The 21,709-nt window shown below is 45.2% G+C and overlaps 1 protein-coding gene across 1 annotated transcript in view; it reads right to left on the bottom strand.

Moving 5' to 3' along the window:
• Positions 1-21,709, bottom strand: part of PDE5A (phosphodiesterase 5A) — a 94,080-nt gene that overhangs the window by 40,914 nt on the left and 31,457 nt on the right. Inside the window, exons 5-8 of the mRNA XM_015413111.1 lie at positions 14,657-14,794; positions 13,733-13,800; positions 6,467-6,575; positions 3,235-3,319 (exon numbers count right to left, since the gene is read on the bottom strand). Coding sequence (XP_015268597.1) covers positions 3,235-3,319; positions 6,467-6,575; positions 13,733-13,800; positions 14,657-14,794 — 400 coding nt within the window. The remainder of the gene's footprint in view (positions 1-3,234; positions 3,320-6,466; positions 6,576-13,732; positions 13,801-14,656; positions 14,795-21,709) is intronic.

The following is a 21,709-nucleotide window of genomic DNA, read 5'->3' as shown; positions in this document are numbered from 1 at the left end:
CTTGGTCATGCGCAGGGGTCATTTCGTAGAAAAAGAGGTGCAGGAGCTCATTAGCATAACCTATTAGCATAACTTGTTTGCATATGCCACGCCCCCTGAGATCACTGGAAGTGTGTCAAAAGGCAATACCCACCACTGAGGCTCCACTGGACTGTTTTGGATTGCTAGGTATTGGGGGGGTGGTGCAGATCTGTCCTCACAGAGGGAGAGCTTGTACCTGAATAAAACTTGGTCTTAAAGGTGCAACTGAACTGTTTTGGATTGCTAGCTATGGGGGGGGGTGAACGTGCAAATCTGCCCTCACAGAAGAGGGAGAGCTTGTACCTGAAGGTGGGGGGGCCTCTGCAACTTACCTGGTTGCTTCTTGCTTCTTGTGGCCTGACTGAGGGTTGTGGGAGCAGGGGGCGGGGCTTGCTGCATGTGCCCACCACCTGGGCTCCTTACTGCTGGAGCTCTGCTCCTGTGCGCTCCTGCAGGAAATGACTCCTGGTCATGCACAGTGGGGCCGGCGTGTGACTGGGGAGCAGGCATGAAAATCCCTTTCACTTTCAAGAGGGAACCTATTGAGGTCGGCGCAGGCGCACTATATCCCAGAGGTGTGATGCACAGAGACCACGAAAAAGATCTCTACAAGACCATGGTGAGGGCTGATGCCTGAGCATGTGGATTCATCCTCACAGACTTCACCCACTGAAGCTGCTAGCATCCAATTCCAGTCTTCAGAAGTCACTATCTTTTGTCATTGATTCACAAATTGACTCCCCTTTCCTTAAGTGGAAAGAATCTAATGTGATCGCAATGACACAGATCAATCAGTAGACAAACTGTAACTATCAAAAACACATGGCTGGATCTTTTGATCCAGTCATAGTTTAAAGCATTGCAGAGAAGCAACACAGAAAGATTGCTGAGGCTGGTTTTAGGATCTGGAGTTAACTACCCATCAATAGGAACAGTTGGCTAATGACTTCTTTTTTTTACAAATGCAGCTTTTAAAATTTGTATTCATATTTAGTTTAAGAGCTACAACATATCATTAGTGAGGCTAAGCCAGAATTCAAAGAATAATTAATCTCAGTGGTACAGAACAAACAGTGCACTCCACAAAGAATTATGTCAGTTTTAGCCCATTGATTTTACTGGATTTAAACTGGAATAATTCTGCATAGGACTACATTGCAAGGATAGTAGCCAAAGCTCTGTGTATGCAGGGTCAAAATTTACAAAAGTTAAGTAAACTATGCTACAGTTACTTTATTCAAGGCACCGGGCTATGTACCAACTATAGTTGGACTATGCGGGGTATAAATCTTAATAAATAAATAAATATAGGTAATACCGCCTTTAATAGCAGCCTGATATTCCCCTGCAAACTTTGGAGACCATCCTGTTCTTAAGTGAGCACTTTATTCTTTGTTGATTTAAATGGTTTTACTGATTTATTATGTTTTACTGTGTTTTTATGTGTGAGCACTAGTCCTCCCTTGAAAGCCGCCCTGAGCCCGCTTGCAGGGAGGGCGGGGTATAAATATAATAAATAAATAAATAAATAATTTTAAAAAGTTTTGGGCTGTAACTCTGAGTTTTACATGCATTGCCTATTTGAGACATCCAATCCTCTTTTCATTACAACTGCATGGCTTTGAAAATGGGTTCTTAGGTACATAAGCAATCCTTTTGTAAATTTCAGTTTTTTGTTCTATGCTCTGCTTGTGACACTTCCATAACGAACTTGTCACTGGACTGTGTTTTTAGTTTATGGAATGCCCACAAAACCAGATGACACATCAAAACATCCAAGGCACCAAGGAAGATAGCTGCTACCACAGTTTCACAAATAACCTGTAAAAGTGCTTGTGCAAGAGTGCATGCAATGCTATACCGGGTACATCCAAAACGTATCTTTTTACTGATACTTTAAAATTGGAGGATTTATTGTGCCAGCTTTTTAATAGTCTGCTTCTGGTCTGATGTCTGTTTTACAGGTAGTTTAATGCTGTTTATGTCTCTGGGTTTAACGGCTGTTTCTTTGTATATTGATATGGTATTATTTTGATTGAAAGTAGAAATCTGATGAGGCAGCGTGGAAATCTTTTAAATAAATAAATATAGCAGGTAGATTCTCATGCTTCTACAAGAAGTTGTGCAAGTTCTTGTGTAAGTAAAATCTTGGAATCTCTGGATTTTGTTTCCCTTTTTTCTGCATTCCACTGTAATGTGAACTGTAAAACAGGACACATGTACTTAAGAATGAAGAGCTAATGTGGTGTAGTGGTTGGAGAGTTTAACTTGGACTTGGGAGACCCAGGTTCGAATTATGACTCAGTCACAAAGCTCCAAGGAAAGTGGTCTCAGGATGGCACTGTGAGTGACGCTGGGTCAGTCACTTTCTGAGAACTCTGGGAGGATAAAATGGAGAAGAGGAGAATCTTTAGAGGAAAAATAGTGTGAGTTTTAGCCCACAGATTTTCTTGGGTTTAAACTGGAATAACTCTGATTATTACTGCACTGCAAGAATAGTAGCCACATGGGAAAAGGATAAAGCATTTAGGTGTGTCTCAGAGAGAAGGGATTGTTTTCTTGTTGTTCTTGTCTCAGAAAAGAAGTCTTCATTCTGGAAAAAGCAGTGAATATTTAATAAAATAAACTGTATGTATGCCTGGGTCTGTGTGAAGCAACATATAAGAGAACACAGCAGACATGATGGAGAAAGGGAAGAGAAGAAAGAAGAAGAGACACATCTTACAGTGACATGTGCTACCATTACATTCAGGACAAACAAAGGGAAGCAGTTTTTTCCTGTACAGCATGATAAATTTATACATTAAAATATGAAATTCATTGTGACAAAACACACCAGTTGCCACAAGCTTAGGTGATTTTATATAAGAAAAAAATAAATCTAGATCCATAACAGATAAAATGGAATGTCCTTTTCTCCAGTTACCTATGAATAAGGGCTGGCCTGTCACTATCTTACCCTTTTGCATTTGGTTGGAGTTTGCCACTGAGCCTGCTATCACTGGATCAGATGACAGACAGTGAAGATAAGGACAAAAGCAATTTTTAAGAAACCAGATACTGGGATTTGTTTTTGTTTTGACGTTTGTTTTGCTCCATTACAGAGTACTGAAACTCTTGAGTTGTCAAAAGCACCACAATATAAAGCACACTTAAAAGTAATATAACATGAAAAATGCATAATGAAACATTTAAAAGATGCAAAGATTATACCTATCACTTTATTCTTCTTGCCATTTTTAATTGGTGTACATAGCAAACTTTCTATATTCTGGTTTTTGCTATCTGCTTTTTCATTCTGTTAAGGGAAAATACACAATTCTTGTAAATTAATCTCTTAATCCATACAAATAGTACAGGCAAAAATGCGAGACATAACATTGTACAAAACCTTATAGTTATGAAATGTGGAGATTTGTTTTCTTATGCACGTTTATTTAATTTTGGCTACCAAATTCACATGCAATATTACCAATATTACTAAGAGTTCACTTTTAAGACATTTTCATTGTACACATTCCACAGTTAAACATTCCAGCTACCTTGCACTCTGACTTCCCTTTCTAATAGAGCAGTCTTGTAATAAATATATTCATGTCACAGCATTCATAACATCACAATTGTCAAATGAACTGCATTGGAACTATTTGGATGCAACTGTGGACAATATTCCCCAAGTGAGTGCCTGCTTGGGGGAGAGACTGGTTCATCAAGGGCAGAGCTGTTTCCACCTGCTCTACTCCACCCCTCCATCTCCTACAACTATAAAGCAAGTCGCTTTCTACAAGGAGTGAAGTAAGTAAGTGCCTGCCTGCCTGCCTGCCTGCCTGCCTGCCTGCCTGAAGACTGTTTCACCAAGTTTAGAATGTTTTAGCCCACTCAGCCCGGACGAAGTTGACAGACTGCTCGTATCTGTGCACCCAACCACATGCGACCTTGATCCGTGCCCCTCCTGGCTCGTTAAAGTGGGCCACGAGGGGTTTCGTGGTGCCCTGCGGAAGATTATCAACAAGTCCCTTTTGGAGGGACGGTTCCCCGGAGCAGTCAAGGAGGCGATGGTCTGCCCCCTCCTGAAAAAGCTATCTTTGGACCCGACTGAATTGGCCAACTATCGGCCGGTGTCCAATTTGCCCTACTTGGGCAAACGTATAGAGAGGGCGGTGGCGTTACAGCTACAGGGCTTTCTGGAGGATGCTTCAATCCTAGATCCCTTCTAGTCCGGTTTTCGCCGGGGTCATGGGATGGAGACGGCATTGGTCGCCCTGACTGACGACCTCCGTAGGCATCTGGATCAAGGTGGTGTGGCGGCATTGCTGCTGTTAGATCTGTCGGCTGCTTTTGATACAGTCGACCATCAGTTGCTGGCCCACTGCCTCGCCAACGTGGGGATTCAGGGGCTCACCCTTCAATGGTTTGCCTCGTTCCTGCACGGTCGGGGACAAAGGGTGGCGATATGGGAACAGCAGTCCCAGAGGCATCCTCTTGAGTGTGGGGTGCCTCAGGGGGCGGTGCTGTCTCTGATGTTATCTATATGCGCCCCCTTGCCCAGATTGCCCGGAGCTTTGGGCTTGGGTGTCATCAATATGCGGATGACACCCAGCTTTATCTGATGCTGGGCGGCCAGTCGAACTCCGACCCAGATGACCTTCATTGGGCATTACAAGCTGTGGCTGGTTGGCTCAGACTGAGTTGGCTGAAGTTAAACCCGGTGAAGCCTGAGGTCCTGGGCTTAAATCGGGTCGGTTCAGGGTTGGGTCTCCCTCTCCCAGCCTTCGATGGGGAGCCGTTGGTGCCGGTGTCAAGGGTTAGGAGTTTGGGAGTGCTCCTGGACTCCTCTTTATCGATGGAGGCCCAGGTGGCAGCCACTGCCAAGTCAGCCTTTTACCATCTTCGGCTGGCACGGCAGTTGGTTCCTTTCCTTGACCGCGAGGACTTGGCCACAGTGATCCACACGACGGTCACCTCGAGGCTGGACTACTGTAATGCTCTCTACATGGGGCTGCCTTTGTCACAAATCCAGAAGCTGCAGCTGGTGAAGAATGCAGTGGCCAGGCTGTTGATGGGTCTTACTAGATGGGACCACATCCAGCCTATGCTGAAGGCGCTGCACTGGCTGCCTATAGCATACCGGATTCGCTTCAAAGTGCTGGTTCTTACCTATAAAGCCCTTGATGGCCAGGGTCCAGCATACTTAAGGGACCACCTTTCCCCATATGTTCCCCCAAGAGCACTACGGTTGGGGGCGCAGCACTTATTGGTGGTTCCAGGCCCCAAGGACATCAAGTTGGCTGCAACCAGGTCCAGGGCTTTTTCGGCGGCAGCTCCTGTCTGGTGGAATGAGCTCCCAGAGAAGATCTGGGCCCTGCGGGACCTGGCGCAGTTCCGCAGGGCTTGCAAGACGGAGCTCTTCCACCAGGCTTTTGCATAGGAGCCGCCGCTGTCATTGTGCCACCACCGTCATTGTGCCACCACCGAGCTGCCATCTTCGACAGTGGATTAGATCTATAAGTGAGACGGCCCTAGGAAGACACCTAGATGACCGAAGAACTTACGTTGCCAGGTTACGTCGACAAATCGAACCCATCTTGGACTAATAAAACTTAACATCAAGAGCACCACACTTTAATGATTGTTTTTATGCTGTTTTAATTGTTTGCTATGGCATTTGCCTCTGTTGTTAGCCGCCCTGAGCCCATATGGGGAGGGCGGGATATAAATTTAATAAATAAATAAATAATGGGCAAAGCTGTTTCCATCCACTCTGCTTTATGAACTAGTTTGTGAATAGCAAGTAGAAATTGTGAACCTGGCTTATTTTGTGCATCACATTCAGGTCATTTATAGTGAAAAGTAGGTTAAAATATCCTAAATTAATAAATTTTCAAATGGGAATTTTGCAGATATTAGTTATTCTCTCACCAGAGTTCTAAACTGCATTTTTAAAGATTGTTCACATGAAGAGGCTCTAAGCACGGTGCTATTTTAAAAGACAAACTTGTTAGGGCAGAGCCTGTCTCAGTACCTGGGCTTGCAGCTAATGAGTGGTGAAAGCAGTAGCAAAACAGAGATTTGTTGGGCCAAGTAAAAAGGAGAGGGAGATTTACAAGAAGACGACCAGAATTTGCCAATGCTTGTTGCTCATGTTGTTACGAGAGAGAAATGTGGTGAGGAAGGAACAAGTGGAGCTACATGAGCCCTGCACTGTCCAACTGGCAGGAAGAAAGGGAAACAATGAATCAGCCCAAGCCAAAATAGGTAGATAAGATTCCATGAAACAAGAAAACACCTAGGGACAAAAGTATATAGTAGATGTTAGAAATGCCTCTTGCCTTTATTCAAGGCAGCACATGTGCAAGAATGGCATCAAATAATACAAGATTTCCCACAACTGAAATGCCTATGCATTTCTACTGCCAGCTTCCAAATCTAAATTTACATTACTTACAGTCCAAGGGAATCTTTTGTCAAGGCGAACATCTGGAATGTTGAGAGGCTCCATGGTATTCTTGACATACTGGGCATACATATAATTAATCTGATTTGTATCATAGTCTCTGTTGAAGAAAGAACAGACAGACTGGTTTCTCTAAATTCATACTTAAAACTGGAGATTTTTCTTAATACTCACAAAGCACAGAAAGTCATGTAGAGGAGGAAATGGAAGCAGTAAGGTAATTCACTGAGCTAGAATTTTGATTTGGGGCACACTGTGCCAATGACAAATGTGCAAGAGATTAATCTGAACTTGGACTGACAAACAGATTTAAAGAAAACAAAAACTGAAGATGAAATAGAATCTAAGTACAGGAATGAAGAGTGTGTAAATGAGAAATGGTAGAATAGGCTTGTCCAAAATCAAAACAAATAGTACTATTTGACATTTTGGCATGCTTGCAAATAATACAGAGCAGATGAAACACTTAGTAGTATTCTCAGCACTTAGTAAACTTCATGTAATAGACACTTTTAGAATTAAATGCATTTTATTGCACTGGAATTGCTGTACAGCAATTCAGCATCCACATCTTCAAATCAGGACCTAAAATGAATCTCTTCTGAGTAACTGTGATATACAGTGAACTATATCTAAGGCACATAGATACTATTGCTACTTCCCCTCTTACTGGCACCACTTATTGTGCATAACTAGATCTTCTGCTAGGGCACCATCAAAACTATTTTTCATGTTTCTGAGTTTAGGTAGCATCTCCATTTTTAAATGTAGACATCTGAAATACTCAAGCACAATGATATACACTGGTGTGTTCCAGAGTACCTAGACTCTGAAGCCCTTGCCATTTTGCTTGCAGAGATACATTTGAAAATGTGATGACAAACTTTTTCAAAATATCCCTGAGTACACTAACACACAGCTAATCCAACACCCTGCCTAATTTCCCCAAGTCTGCTACTCTTGAGATGTTTTCTGCCTGGACCATCCTGTCCTGTTGTTCTGCATACCATCTACGGTTTCTGCAGTGGACTTGCTTTTCTCCAAATGCATAATTTTAAGCCTCCCTGCAATGAGAACTGCTGGATTAACTTTCTGCCACAGGCTACTAAAATCACAATTCCCAAACCCCTGAGCCTGGCTGTCACTGCACCTCAATCCTAAATATATTAAATTAAAAGTTAATCATCTGATTTCAATGGAACTCACTAAGAATTAATATGAACAGAATTAAGACATTGTTAAATGAAAATATTTTGGCTCCAGCAGAGAGAAACAGGTACAAAGATGCAAAGAAATGTTCAAAATGTTACTTGTGAATATATTTATTCCTTTGTGTCTCAAGCATCTTCAAGAAAGAAATTTTTTGAAGGTCAAGATTGCTATCTGGCAGACCTTAACTCAGGGACAAACAACCATTAATGGGAACAGCGGGCAAAGCATGAACAGGGTAAGCATGAGTGACAAACTCTGAAGAGATATTACTGAGGGATAGTTCCAGAGGGTAGCTGTGTTGGTCTGCAACAAAACGGCTAGATTTGAGACCAATAAGATTTTCAGGATATAAGATTTTGAATCAAAGCTCATCTTCATCTGATACCCTGAAAATCTTTTTTTTAATTTTATTGAATGTTCTTAAAAAGCACAATACCACCAATATAAAAAAGCTCATAAAATACATAGTTTGTTGGCAGCATGTGGAGGAACATTTTTAAAAGGCACTTACACATCAACAAAGGTTTGAAAATCTTGTTGGTCTCTAATGTGCCACTGGATTCAAATCTAGTTGTTTTGGAAGGACAGCTGCAGAAAACTCAATCATTTTGCTTCTCTACACTCAAATTAGCACGCAACCAAGAATGTGGGAAGCTGCCATCTATATTTTGCTTTATGCCCAGTAACTACAAATGTCTTCCAGCACTATGGGAAGAAGATACACAGGCAAGATGGGAGAAAACAGGGTTGCAGTTACCTGCAACTGCTGTTCACTAAGTGATCACCTGTGCAGCCAGACACATGCAAGGCCTGCTGTGAAGACTTTTTTTGAAGCTCAAAATTTTCTTAGAAAGGCTACTACAACTGCTACTACCTTGGTAAATACTCTGGGAGGGACCTTGCATTGGAAGTGGCAGGAACTGCATTGAAAGCAGAAGTATTTTTGGTGCTCTGGTCTTGTTTGCATGTAAAAATATGCACCCAACAAATCTAGTGTTATCAACCATGCACCTTGGCAAAAAGAGGGAGGACATTGGGAATCAATAACATTCTGAACATTTTTTATTAACAGGAATTAGTTTACTATTGGTTTCATCCCCCCCCTTCTTTTTAACCTAGAAGTATCTGGAGTAGAATCCTGAGTGTTGGTCTTTTGCAGGCACTTTTACTATAGTGTGGACCTCTTCCAGAAGCAGTAGGAATGGGCGGGAGGGTTGGATACATTGGAAGGGGGATGTACATTGGAAGGGGGAGGGAACGCTATTGCATAACTCTGTGTCATGATGGTTATGACCCACTGGTCCTGAGTGATGTCTTGCCAGGTAATCTGGCTGGATTACAAGTCCTCTGTTAGATAAACAACCAGGAATGAGCTGTGTTTGTCAAAAGCCCTGCTGAGAAGGTTGGTTGGATTTGTGTGACTGTAGCGTCTCCTTGCCTCTGGAACTGAACAATCTTTTTCTTTGCTGGGCAGCTGGTTGGGTCGTGGGTGTATATAATGGCTCCTGGAAGCAGCTTGTAGTGTTGGTCTGAGGTCATCTCCCTCTGGGCAATGGGTAGTATGGCCTGAAGTAGGGTCTAGGCTTACAGTTAGAAGGTGTAGAAGGAATCACCTCTAAGGTCTTGGTGGTAAATTTGTCCTTTCTCATTTTATTGAGGACTTTGTCTGTATTAGTGCTATTGAGTTCTGTGCCCTTGAATGGTAGGTCTTCAATCCTGGCATGCATCTAGTAGGAAAGTGCAGTGAACCTTAGCTAGGAGTGGTGTCATAGCACAATGGCAAGGCTGTGGGTTGCACAGTCAACAAAATGTTTATCCCAGGAGATTTGATGTCTGGAGAGTCTGGACACTTCTGGGGCTAATAGTTGTGCTAGTTTGCAGTTGTCCTTTGACAGCATTTCTAGGTAAGGTGCTACGTTGACCCTAAGGAACAGCTGGTAGTGGGCAATTAAGCACTGGCAGTCAACAATTTTGAACCCAAGGGCCATAGAAGAGCCACTGGTTTTTCTGCCTACCCCATCTAATTTATGGCCATCCCTACACAAAAGGGGCATCCCACATCCCACACGCACTGAAAGTCTTTCAGGGTAAGGTGATCCCCCAGTTTATATATGGATCACAGGTTTCTCTGTATAACCATCACCTTAAACTGGAACAAGTACAGTCTAAATTTTTAAGATCCTTATTTGGAGTACCCCGATGTGTCCCCAGTGCCTTGCTCAGGCTAGAAGGAGGCCTGGTAGCATTAGAAGCACGGGCTTGGTTTCAACCTATATGTTTCTGGCTTAAGCTAACCTCCCCCCCATTATTTTCTTTAATATTTTCAGACAGTTTCCATTCAAGGTGGGTGAGAACAATTGAGGACAAACTGCTCTTCTTGGGGTGTTCTTCTACAGCCCCTTTGCATCTTTATTTATTTATTTATTTTTGAGATATTTTTTTTTTAAATTCCGCCCTCCCCAAAGCAGGCTCAGGGCAGATCACAAGAACCTGTGTTCAAGACTCATTACAATAAAATCACATTAAAATCAGTTAAGACAATAAATAAAAAATCATACAGGTAGCAAGAGTTTCATATCTGTTAGAGCCACAGGTGGAATCAAATGGACCCCTTCAGCTGATTGGGAGCCAGAGCAGGGAGGCCAACTAAGATACACGCCCACCGCCTTAACCAAAGGCCTGGTGGAACAGCTCTGTTTTGATTATTTTGATGATCAAGGAGCTAAAATAATAGTTAAATAGAGACTATAGGACACCTCCCTTCAGTTGGACAGATCGAGAGCCTACTCTGCTCCAGCAGTGGGGAATTATAACTGAAACTTCATTCCATCTAGCTACCTCTATCTGCTGGAACCCCCTAAACATCACAGACCTCTCACCTTGGCTCAACTTAACATGCTGCTATCTGCCCTGCTCAATGGGAGATATGCACATATCCCATATGTGAAACGACTCTGTCCTTGCCAATCCAGTTCAATAGAAACAACTGAGCATGTCCTTCTATAGTGCCAGTTTTACTAGAACATTCCAATTTTGTATATCACTCCAATTATGTCCAAATATCCAGGCAGATCCAATCAATTTTATGTTTCACTGCTTCTCACTGACTGCTGTAATGAAATTACTATAAAGGCAGTGAAATTCTGTGCTTTAGCATGTTCAGTCAAGCAGAAGAATATGCTTTTGTTTTAACAGATTTTATTCTACCAAGTGCACGTATATGTATATTTTTGTCATGCCCAGCATGACCAGAACAAATTTTATCTTGGCAAATATCTTTTTATACTCAGTATATTCTGACACCTAGTAATGTCTGTGTCATTTGATGAGTCTGATTTCTGATCTCAGACGGTAATAAACTTCCGACTTTTGGGCATCCTTATCTATTGGGGCAGAGTGTTGCATGCAACTGTTCTTTCCATGAATGTGGTCAACCACTAATGAGTTTGCAGTGGGGTGGAAAAAGGAAAGAAGCATCCTTCCTGCTGGATTCTGTCTCGGTTTGCATAACTAAGGTCCAGTAGTCTAGAAGCATCACTCAAAACAAAGACATGTGGCTCTAAGACGAGTGCAGGGCATGTTGATTTCATGTGAATGAGTTGTCTGTTACATATGTAAAGGGAATATATAGATTCGAGCATGATGTCCTCAGAAGAGGGTTCAGAGGCGTAGTCAAAGTCTCTGTCCTCAAAGGCTGTGGGATTGTATGGAAAGGTCATGTTCTCAAAGGGCTGGTCATCCTTTTGTGGAACCTGTGGAGATTCTGTATTATCCAGAGGTAAATGACCTGTCTCTGCCCTGTTGGAACTGAGTAGCCTATGGATCCCAGCTCTGGTCGTAGTAGTCACACTGTCCTTGGTACAGTGATTGGGACAACATTAAATACAGACCCACTGAATCTGATATATATGATGGATCCGTACAGTGAGCGGGGGGTGGGTTGATGACAGGGAATAGGAGGTTCCAAATCTTCTACTTCATGCTCTGATAAAGAACAGGAGAAGGGCAAGGAACCTGATGGACAGGGCAGCCTACCTGAGGGACCGCCTTTCCCCACATATCCCCCCAAGAGCACTACGGTCTGGGACTCAGAACTTGCTGGATGTGCCAGGTCCCCGGGTTATCAAACTTGCTATGACCAGGAACAGGGCGTTCTCGGTGGCGGCTCCTATCTGGTGGAACGAGCTCCCAGAGGAGATCAGGGTTCTGCGGGACCTAGCACAGTTCCGCAGAGCCTGCAAGACGGAGCTCTTCCACCAGGCGTTCGAATAGGAGCCGCCATCACCATGGTACCATCTACGCCCCAAGCCTTGTGGACAGGGTCACCATGATGTGGGCACCTCGAAAAGAGAATGAGACCTTAGGAGATCGCCATCTTGTTCTTAGGAGGTGAGCACCAGATACTGTTTTGTTTGTATGATGTCTTAATATTTGATACTATTTAATATTTTTAATGTTTTTATTGTAGTATTATACCGGCGATATGCCCTGTAAGCCGCCCTGAGCCTGCGGGGAGGGCGGGATAAAAATCTAAATAATAAATAAATAAATAAATAAATTCTCGGAACAGAAGTTGCCTCCTTAAACAGTTCCAGAGATGGCCTGGTTGGAACCAAGTCCTTGGATTAGGCATGGGATGGGGTAGATGATAATCTTGATTTCGGTTGCTTGTCTAGGTGTTTGTGACATGCCTCCTTAGTTGTGAGGAGCTGTGTTCACAAGATGTGGGAGAAATGCCTGTAGTCTTCCCTGGTTTTTGAGTTGGACCTGGGGTAGTCGTGTTTGATCTTGGAGCCACAGGCTGCTCAGATCTATCTGCCAGCAACAAAGGCAGCATATCACTCAGTTTCTTCCCATAAGTAGCGCCAGACAGACTACTGCTGTTAGGTGGAAGCTCTATTATGAGTAGCTTTCGGCGTGAACTGGTGGATAGAGCAGCACGAGACATCGTGCTCTTCGCCAAGACACATAAGGCATTCATCATGGTCATCAGTGCGGGGAATCTTGGACCTACAGGACCGGCATAGGAGCAATTTTTGTGCTGTATTCTGGAAACTTGTCTCTAAGGAGGCAAGGGTTTGAGGTAGGTAGTAATGAGCAGTAGGAGGCTGTTGAAACAGAGCTTCAACAGAGGAACCTCTCACAGTAGCAGAGAGAGAACTGAGGGAAGGGCACTCTGCATCAGTAGGCATTTTTGAGCTTCAAAAATCTCTCCTCGGCAGGCCTGTGTGTGCACAGTAGCCCTGTGGGACTGCACAGGTACCACAGCAATGAACATCCATCCTCCTGAGGCTTATGCATGATAGGCTGAAAGGAAACTGGGCTCTCATTATATCTTCTCATCCATTTAGCTGTGGGGGTTCTTAGTCATCATTGTGGGGCTGGGGGTGTCAAAGCCCCACCCTCCCCCAAACAAAGAGGAGATGGCCTTGTCAGCACCTTGATCCTCCTCCTCTTGGAGGCCTCTCCCTCAATCACAGTGGAGATAGCCTATCGACTTCCAACCTAGCTTGCATCCTGGTTCATTTTGAGACAGGCATGCCATGTCACACATGCCTCTTCTAAAGAAGCCAGGAATTATATTGGCTTACTTCTACAGCCTCCTCCTGGTTCGGCTGTCAGTCTGGCCACACTCAGGCACCAGCAGTTGTTTGCCAAGGTGTCACCATGGCCTTAAAAGGCCCAAGCCCCATCACAGGCACCCAAATGGGGAATGAAGACTCCTGTAGCCCTCCTGAAGATTATGGGTAAGATGGGGGAGGGAAGACTCTTGGTTTCAGGCAGTCAGAAATTGAAAAAGGCCACTTCTAATCAGAGGACACTGATTGTCAGCCCCTTTGGCAAAGAAATTATTTTTCAAAAAAATGCCTCCTTGTACTGAGCATATCTAATTTCAGCATGTGTGATACCACACTGCCTTTGGGCCACTGGTGGCTTTTGGGCTGTACTTGGGACAGAACTGTAGGGCCTCAACTGAAAGTTTCATCAGGTTGTCTCACAAGCCATTAGTTTTAATGACTAACAGATCAGACCCATTAATTTTACCTTTTGTGGGCATCACTAGAGTCTTCTAGTTCCTCAAACTCCATATGAAAGACACTGGAAAATGAATCCTAAGCATGAAAAACAAGTTTCTGGTTAGTTAATATGTACAAATGGAATCATCTGTATTTCACAACAAACGTTTACTTAATTTCTTTCATGTCTAACTACAGGTAAGAACAACAGATCTGTTGTGACCAGTGAGTAGTTTCTATCTCAAGGTATAGTCTTACAGGACTTAAGGAGAAGCTAGGCCTAAATATTTGCCACCATGTTTTCCCACCAACATTTTCTCATTTTAATTCTCTTAACTTTACCTTATTACAATTACCACTGGGAAAGACAAAGTTTCAGCCTGGTGAAAAAATTATTTTGAGTTAGATGTAAAATGGTACTGTGCTAAACTGAAAAACACACTTGATTGTGGGACCTGATGCTAAAACAGATACAAGATGGATAGCTTCTACTTTCCACTCTCCATGATTTGCAAAAGGTAGATTCCCAGTGTAGTCCAGTGCAAATGATGGGAAGTGAATCCCTGATTCTAATGCAGTGATAACTCATTCTGTAGCTCAAGTGCTACATGTGGCTCTTTGACATGCCACTTGTGGCCCCTCTGAGCACTGTTCCCCAATATAGCTTTCGAAACATGGATCAGGTAAGTGGGTAAGGCCCTGGGTCAGTGAGGTTTGTAGTTCACAGGTGCTTCCCATTTTAGAACAGCCATTGTCAGAAGAATAGGTAAGCTGCAAGGTTCCATGAGATAACAGGCCACATGTCAGGGTTGGAAGTAAATGTGGATCTTTTGCTTGATGGTAACTGAATATGGCTTTCCACAAGCTGCAAAGTGAGTATCACTGCTCTAATGTTTCCAAGGGAAGAACTAGCATCGTATTTTCTACCAAACAAATCAGGCTCTGTACTCACAGAACTGTCTTCATCCACTATGAAAATCGTGCACTTCTGCACCTGCATGAAGGAGATGATGGTGGCAGCTATCTTCTTCAAAATGACTTCCAGGGACTGCTGCTCTTCAAATATTAAACTGGCAAGATCAAGGAGCACCTACAGAAATAAATAATGTAGCTGAATTTTGAACAAGTAACAAGTTACTCTGCAAGTTTACTGATGAAAATCACAGACATTAGGATCAGAAGCATGGTAATGGAGTAGGCAGTAGGGGTGGACGTGAACTGCATTTCTGTGGTTCGGTTCATGGCTGAACCACAAACCAACATGCCAATTTGCAAGCCATTTAAAGTTTAAAGCCCTGCTCCAAGCCATTTAAACCAAACAGCTGTTTTTTGTGAAGAGCAGAAAGCAGGGGTTTACCTTCATGAACCGCCACAAACTGCATCAAAATTCATGGAAGTTCATGGTGGTTCTTCAGTTCATTAACAAGTGCTTCGCAAACCACAAACTGCCCAAAATTTGTGACAAAATTTCATTTGTCAACCAGTTCATGCCCATCCCTACTAGGTAGTACTTCAGGTATGCTGGTCCAAAGCCATGTAGGACTTTAAGGTATATAGACCCTTGAACTGTGCCATATACAATATAGGGTGCAAAATCTTACTCGTGTTTTTTTCTTCAGAAGGCGGCCATTTGCTAAACTTGGATGTACTATGGAATCATGTATATTTCACTTATGATTTTCTCTATAACCCATTAATATTGCCTGGAGTGGATTTTGTACCTTTATTTCACTGGATATTTTGTGATGACCATTGGTTAAAAACAAATCCACTATTTAACAAGTGAGATTTAAAATTTGACTACTTGGTTAACACCCCATACATTTATTGTCTACTGAAGAAACAGTTCTCTTTCATCCATTATTCTGCAACAGAAATTCTGCCATTCTGTGCCAAGCGCTTGCTTAAACATGTGGGAACTCAAATCTATGGAAGTTTCTTTTTTTCTTCCACAATGCTTAACTCCATCCTGACAGGATGAAAAATGTCTGCTTGGAGACTTCTCAATTTGGCAAGCTAATACAAAAATGCATTGCATTATTCTGGAACCAGGCTGGGAAGCTAGCCTGAAACATTTACATCCCTTGCAAGCTTCTGCAAGCAACTCTGAAATCCTGTCTGGATAGAAAGCTTCGGGGCAGTATTTGTCCATTTAAGCATACCAATGTTTGTTTGTTTTTTCACATTGACAGGAGTGGACATACATACTTCCCTCTGTAAACAGTAGTGGAATATAAATAACTTTGCAACAAAGCATATGGCAAGATGACACACCCATAGAAAACTACTGAAAGAAACCAGCTCTGCTTCACCAGATACAGTAAACACCTATTAATACATGTGGAGGAGCCTCAGAGTCTGAGTGGATTTACAGGAAAGGCAGGATCAGGGCTTGTTCAAACTCCCTCCAATGTCAGGAGTGGAGGAAGGGAAGTGGAGCTCTGAATTGACCTTCAATTCCCTTCCCTCTAAACATTTGGACTATCTCAAGGATAATTATGCAACAAGAAATGGGTGTGAAATCACTCCACTTCTTATTTCTTTCTGCTTGAATTGTCTTCCATCCAGTTTAGTTCTTGTTTACTGTCCTTTTTATGTCACTCAAAGTGATGTAACTTGCTGAGGCATAGATTTACAGGTGAAAGGTAAAGGGACTACTAGGAAGAGAGACAGAGGTCCCGGACACACGAGCGGGATGATCTGCTGCCAATGGGAGGTAAATTAGAGTCGAAGCAAAAAGAACCACGGGAGCACGATCCAACGTGCCCCCACGGCTCCGTGCTTTGGCAGCCGATCACACTGTTGTGCAGCAAACCGGCAGTAGTGCAGTTGTGCGCATGCGTGGGACAGGGAATGGCGCTGGTTGCGACGGGCTACCAGCGCTTCCCCAACCAGATGCCTTCCGTTGCTGCGCATCATCCGGATGGTAGTGCTCTGTTGCTACTACCTTTTTGATGCGTGTTTGTGGCCCGAAGGGATGGGTCGGGGATGTTGCGGTGTGATCGCGCCCGCTTGATGTGCCCCCGATCCGTCTGTCTTGCGGGGCAAATCCTCCAGGGCCAGAGTCAACAGCAGCAGCAACTAGGAGCAGCTTGAGGGTCTGCAGGTACAAGGAGGTCTAAAGCTCCAATGCCACAATATCAAGAGCCAAAACTATGCCAAATTTTAAGCCAAGAGGTGAAGTCGCAAGTGCAGGTTAGAGATCAGGAATGAACACTATGCCAGCATCAGCTGTAAAGACTGCTGACTAGGCAGGAAACTCCATCCTTCCTCGGCCCATCTACAGTGCTTCCTGCTGCATGGAGCCAATGGTCTCTGCACACTGTTGAAACCTATCTGAGACTTGGGAACTCCTTGAAGTCCCTGGAGCAACCTTGTAGTCCTAGGATAATTCCAACTGGCACCTGGCCACTAAAGCTACCTATCAGCAGTCTGGTGACACAGTCACAAGCTCCTGGAGAATTTTACTACAGGCCAAATAAAGGAATACAAATATAAGCCATCCTCACAAGGATGTCCTTCAATTTAGTAAAGGAATAAACCCTCTTAGGGTAGCTAATCCCAAAAGATATACTAACACTCATGTGTATTTTACAAACTGAATGAGTGGGGGGGGGGGGGATCTGGAAAATGCACTGGAAGCCCATTAATTGCAAAGAGTAATGGCGAAGGCTCATACCTCAATCCAAAATGTGCCCTCCCTGAAAAGAAAATCTCTTTTGAAGACTGCATGGGTGTAATAATGCAGATGACACCCAGCAATATCTGCTGCCGGGCAGCCAGTCTGACTCTAGCCCGGGAGATCTGGACCTGGCATTGCAGGCTGTGGCTGGCTGGCTTAGACTGAGCCAACTGAAATTGAATCTGATGAAGACGGCGGTCCTGTGCCTGAGTCGGAGTGGCATGGGGTAAGGGATTCCACTCCTGTCCTTCGATGGGGCGCCGTTGGTACCAGCGCCAAAGGTTAGGAGTTTGGGGGTGCTCCTGGATGCCTTTCTAACAATGGAGGCCCAGGTAGCAGCCACTGCTAAGTCAGCCTTTTATCATCCCAAGCAGGAGCATATCCAGCCTGTGCTGAAAGCACTGCACTGGTTACCTATAGTGCACCGGCAGGAAAATGCGGGCAGGAAAATGCGGGGCGGGAAACATGGCTGTTTGCCCCGGGGCAAACTAATGCGCGGTTAAGCGATCAGACCTCCTGTGGAGGTCCCATGGAGGTCCCGTGGGTAGGGAGAGGTGCCGATCACAGGACAATCCTGCGCGCAAGAAAGAAGCCGCGTGGTGCGGCAAACTGGGGGATTTTTTTGTGTACACCAAAAATGTGCATGCTCCGTTGGGTGCTTGTGCGCATCCACAGAGACTTTGGGGGGAAATACCTTTTTTGCAAGGGGACATGGGTGGGTGCCGGATGCCACCGGAAACGCGATCAGATGCCCGCCCTTGCCCTGCGGTTTCCAGACCTCTGAGATACTAGTTTTTTGTCGTGCGTCTTTGGCGGGAAGCCTCGGTTGAGCCACGGGAGCGCTACGTTTCCCAGATGTGCCGGTGAGATCGCGCCCGGAAAATCCGCCTGTCTTCCATCTCTCTAGCATGGCTAATGTTCCGTGTGACCACAACCCAAATTTGCTTCAAGGTGCTGGTGCTCACCTTTAAAGCCCTTTATGGTCAGGGTCCTACCTACCTGAGGGACTGCCTTTCCCCACATGTTATTTATTTATTTATTTGTTTGTTTGATTTTTATCCCGCCCTCCCGCCGAAGCGGCTCAGGGCGGCTTACAACATTAAAACCAATAAAACAATGCCTCTAAAACAATCTATAACAGAACAATAAAATTGCTATTAACACACAGTACAACATACCCATGGCGGCAACTATAAAGTACAATCATGCTTAGTGTGAGTTGTTAAATGCTTGACGGAATAGCTCCGTCTTCACCGCTCTCCGGAATTGGCAGAGATCCCGGAGAGCGCGGATCTCATGAGGGAGCTGGTTCCATAATGTTGGTGCAGCCAAGGAGAACGCCCTAGTTCTAGTAGTTGTTAGTTTGGCATCCCTAGGCCCAGGGGGGATTAGCCGGTCCTGTGACCCAGACCTCAGTGCTCTCGGGGGAACGTACGGGGAAAGGCGGTCCCGCAGGTAGACAGGCCCCAGACCATAAAGGGCTTTAAAGGTCATAACCAGCACCTTGAAGCGTATCCGGAACGCTATTGGCAGCCAGTGCAGCGCCCTCAGCACCGGTTGGATGTGTTCCCTCATAGGGGCACCCATCAACAACCTAGCTGCGGCATTCTGCACCAGCTGCAGCTTCCGAAGTTGCCCCAAGGGCAGCCCCATGTAGAGAGCATTGCAGTAATCCAACCTCGAGGTAACCATCGCGTGGATCACTGACGCCAGATCATTGCGTTCGAGGAAGGGGACCAGCTGCCTAATCAGCCGTAGATGATAAAAGGCTGCCTTGGCAGTGGCTGCTACCTGGGCCTCCATTGTCAAGGAAGCATCCAGGAGCACTCCCAAGCTCCGGACCCTCGGAGCTGGCACCAATGGCGCCCCACCGAAGGCCGGAAGTGGGACCCCTACCCCCATACCACTCCGATTCAGGCATAGGACCTCCGTCTTCGTCGGATTTAGTTTCAGTCGACTCTTCCTAAGCCAGTCCGCCACGTCCCGCAACGCTCGGTCCAGATTTTCCAGGTTAGAGCCAGACTGGCCGTCCAACAACAGATAGAGCTGGGTGTCATCAGCATATTGATGGAAACCCAGCCCATGCCTCCGGGCAATCTGGGCAAGGGGGTGCATATAGATGTTAAACAGCATTGGCGAGAGCACAGCTCCCTGAGGCACTCCACATTCTAGTGGGTGCCTCTGGGACGTACTCTCACCAAGCGCCACCCTTTGTCCCTGACCTTGGAGGAAGGAGACAAGCCACTGCAAGGCGAGTCCCTGAATCCCCACGTCGGCAAGGCGGTGGGCGAGCAACTGGTGATCGACCATGTCGAACGCAGCTGACAGGTCCAACAGCAGAAGCACCGCCATCCCGCCCCGATCCAGGTGCCTACGGAGGTCATCCGTGAGGGCCACCAGTACTGTCTCAGTCCCGTGGCCCAGGCGGAAGCCAGACTGAAACGGATCCAGCGCGGAGGTGTCATCCAGACTGTGCTGCCACCGCCCTCTCTATTACTTTGCCTAAATAAGGCAAATTGGACACCGGCCGGTAGTTGGCCAAATCGGCCGGATCCAGTGCTGGTTTTTTTAAGAGAGGGCGGACTATTGCTTCCTTGAGACCCTCCGGGAATAGACCCTCCAAGAGGGATCTGTTCACAATACCCCGGAGTGGGCCTCGCAACCCTTTTGGCTAGCTTTAATCAGCCAAGAGGGGCACGGATCAAGGCTGCAAGTAGTTGGGCGCACAGTCGAGATCAATCTGTCAACCTCCTCCTCCTGAGACCTCATTTGGAATACTGTGTGCAGTTCTGGGCACCACACCTTAAAAAGGATATTATAGCTTTGGAAAAAGTGCAGAAAAGGGCAACTCGAATGATAAAAGGGTTGGAACACTTTCCCTATGAGGAAAGGTTAAAGCGCTTAGGGCTCTTTAGCTTGGAGAAAAGACGACTGAGGGGTGACATGATCGAGGTTTATAAGATTATGCATGGGAAAGAGCAGGTAAAGAAAGAGGTACTTTTCTCCCTTTCTCACAATACAAGAACTCGTGGGCACTCCATGAAACTGCAGAGCGGTCGGGTTAGAACGGATAAAAGGAAGTACTTCTTCACCCAAAGAGTGATTAACACTTGGAATTCACTGCCACAGGAAGTGGTGGGTGCTACAAGCATGGATGGCTTCAAAAGGGAATTAGATAAGCATATGGAGCAGAGGTCCATCAGTGGCTATTAGCCACAAGGTATAGCTAGGGGCTCTGGGGCAAGTGATGCTCTGTCTTCTTGGTGCTTGGGGGGGGTCAACAGTGGGAGGGCTTCTAATGTCCTGGCCCCACTGCTGGACCTCCTGATGGCACTGGTATTTCTGGCCACTGTGTGACACAGAGTGTTGGACTGGATGGGCCTTTGGCCTGATCCAACATTGGCGTCTCTTATGTTCTTATGAGAGGGCCAAAACAATCCAGAATGGGACCAGAAGACGTGCTAGGAGCCTCGAGTTCACGTACTGTCTCAAGTAGTTGTTAGTTTGGCATCCCTAGGCCCTACCTGAGGGACTGCCTTTCCGCACATGTTCTCCAGAGAACACTACAGTCAGGGTCTCAAAATCGTTTGGCCCTCCGTGGTCCTAAGGATGCCAGGCTGGCATCAACCAGTGCCAGGGCCTTCTCAGTGGCAGCTCCAACCTGGTGGAATGAGCTTCCGGAAGAGATCAGGGCCCTGCAGGACCTTTTACAGTTCTGCAGGGCCTGTAAAACAGAGCTCTTCCACCAGGCCTTCAGGTGAGGCGCCACACCTAACTATCTAAGACCCTGTGCCCAATATCATCATCATCCAGCCTCAGCATGCCGGTAGGAAATATTATGTATGCTGCTACTATTGTACTGCCATCTCCACACAAATCGTTTTTAGTAACTATGTTGTTTTTTATGCAGATATTTATATTGCTGTTTTATCTGTTGCAATTTTTATATGAACCGCCCTGAGCCTGCCTTGGTGGGGAGGGCAGGGTACGAATCAAATGTATTTATTTATTTATTTAGATTTATACCCCGCCCTCTCCGCAAGCAGGCTTAGGGCGGTTTACAGTAAATAAATAAATAAACAATACAAGGTATATATTTAATGGCCATTTAACTTACAAGAAAAGTTCTGGCAAGATGCAACCTTGGAGGGCTACTGACAGGAAGGAGCAAGCAGAGCCAACCTCCCACAGCTTTGCCAGCTCCACAGCGCCATCTTGGCTTGGACCCTTCAGCAGCAGCAGCTAGAGAAATTTTTGGGAGCACTAGAAAAATAACTCCTGAGAACTATTTTCAGCTTTGGAATAACTGAAAAGATATTCATT

Source organism: Gekko japonicus, unplaced genomic scaffold (assembly GCF_001447785.1).
Source record: "Gekko japonicus isolate JY-2015 unplaced genomic scaffold, Gekko_japonicus_V1.1 scaffold4014, whole genome shotgun sequence".
Classification (NCBI taxonomy): domain Eukaryota; kingdom Metazoa; phylum Chordata; class Lepidosauria; order Squamata; family Gekkonidae; genus Gekko; species Gekko japonicus.
Note: the sequence above shows the minus strand (reverse complement) of the source record. Positions and strands in the feature narration are given on the sequence as shown.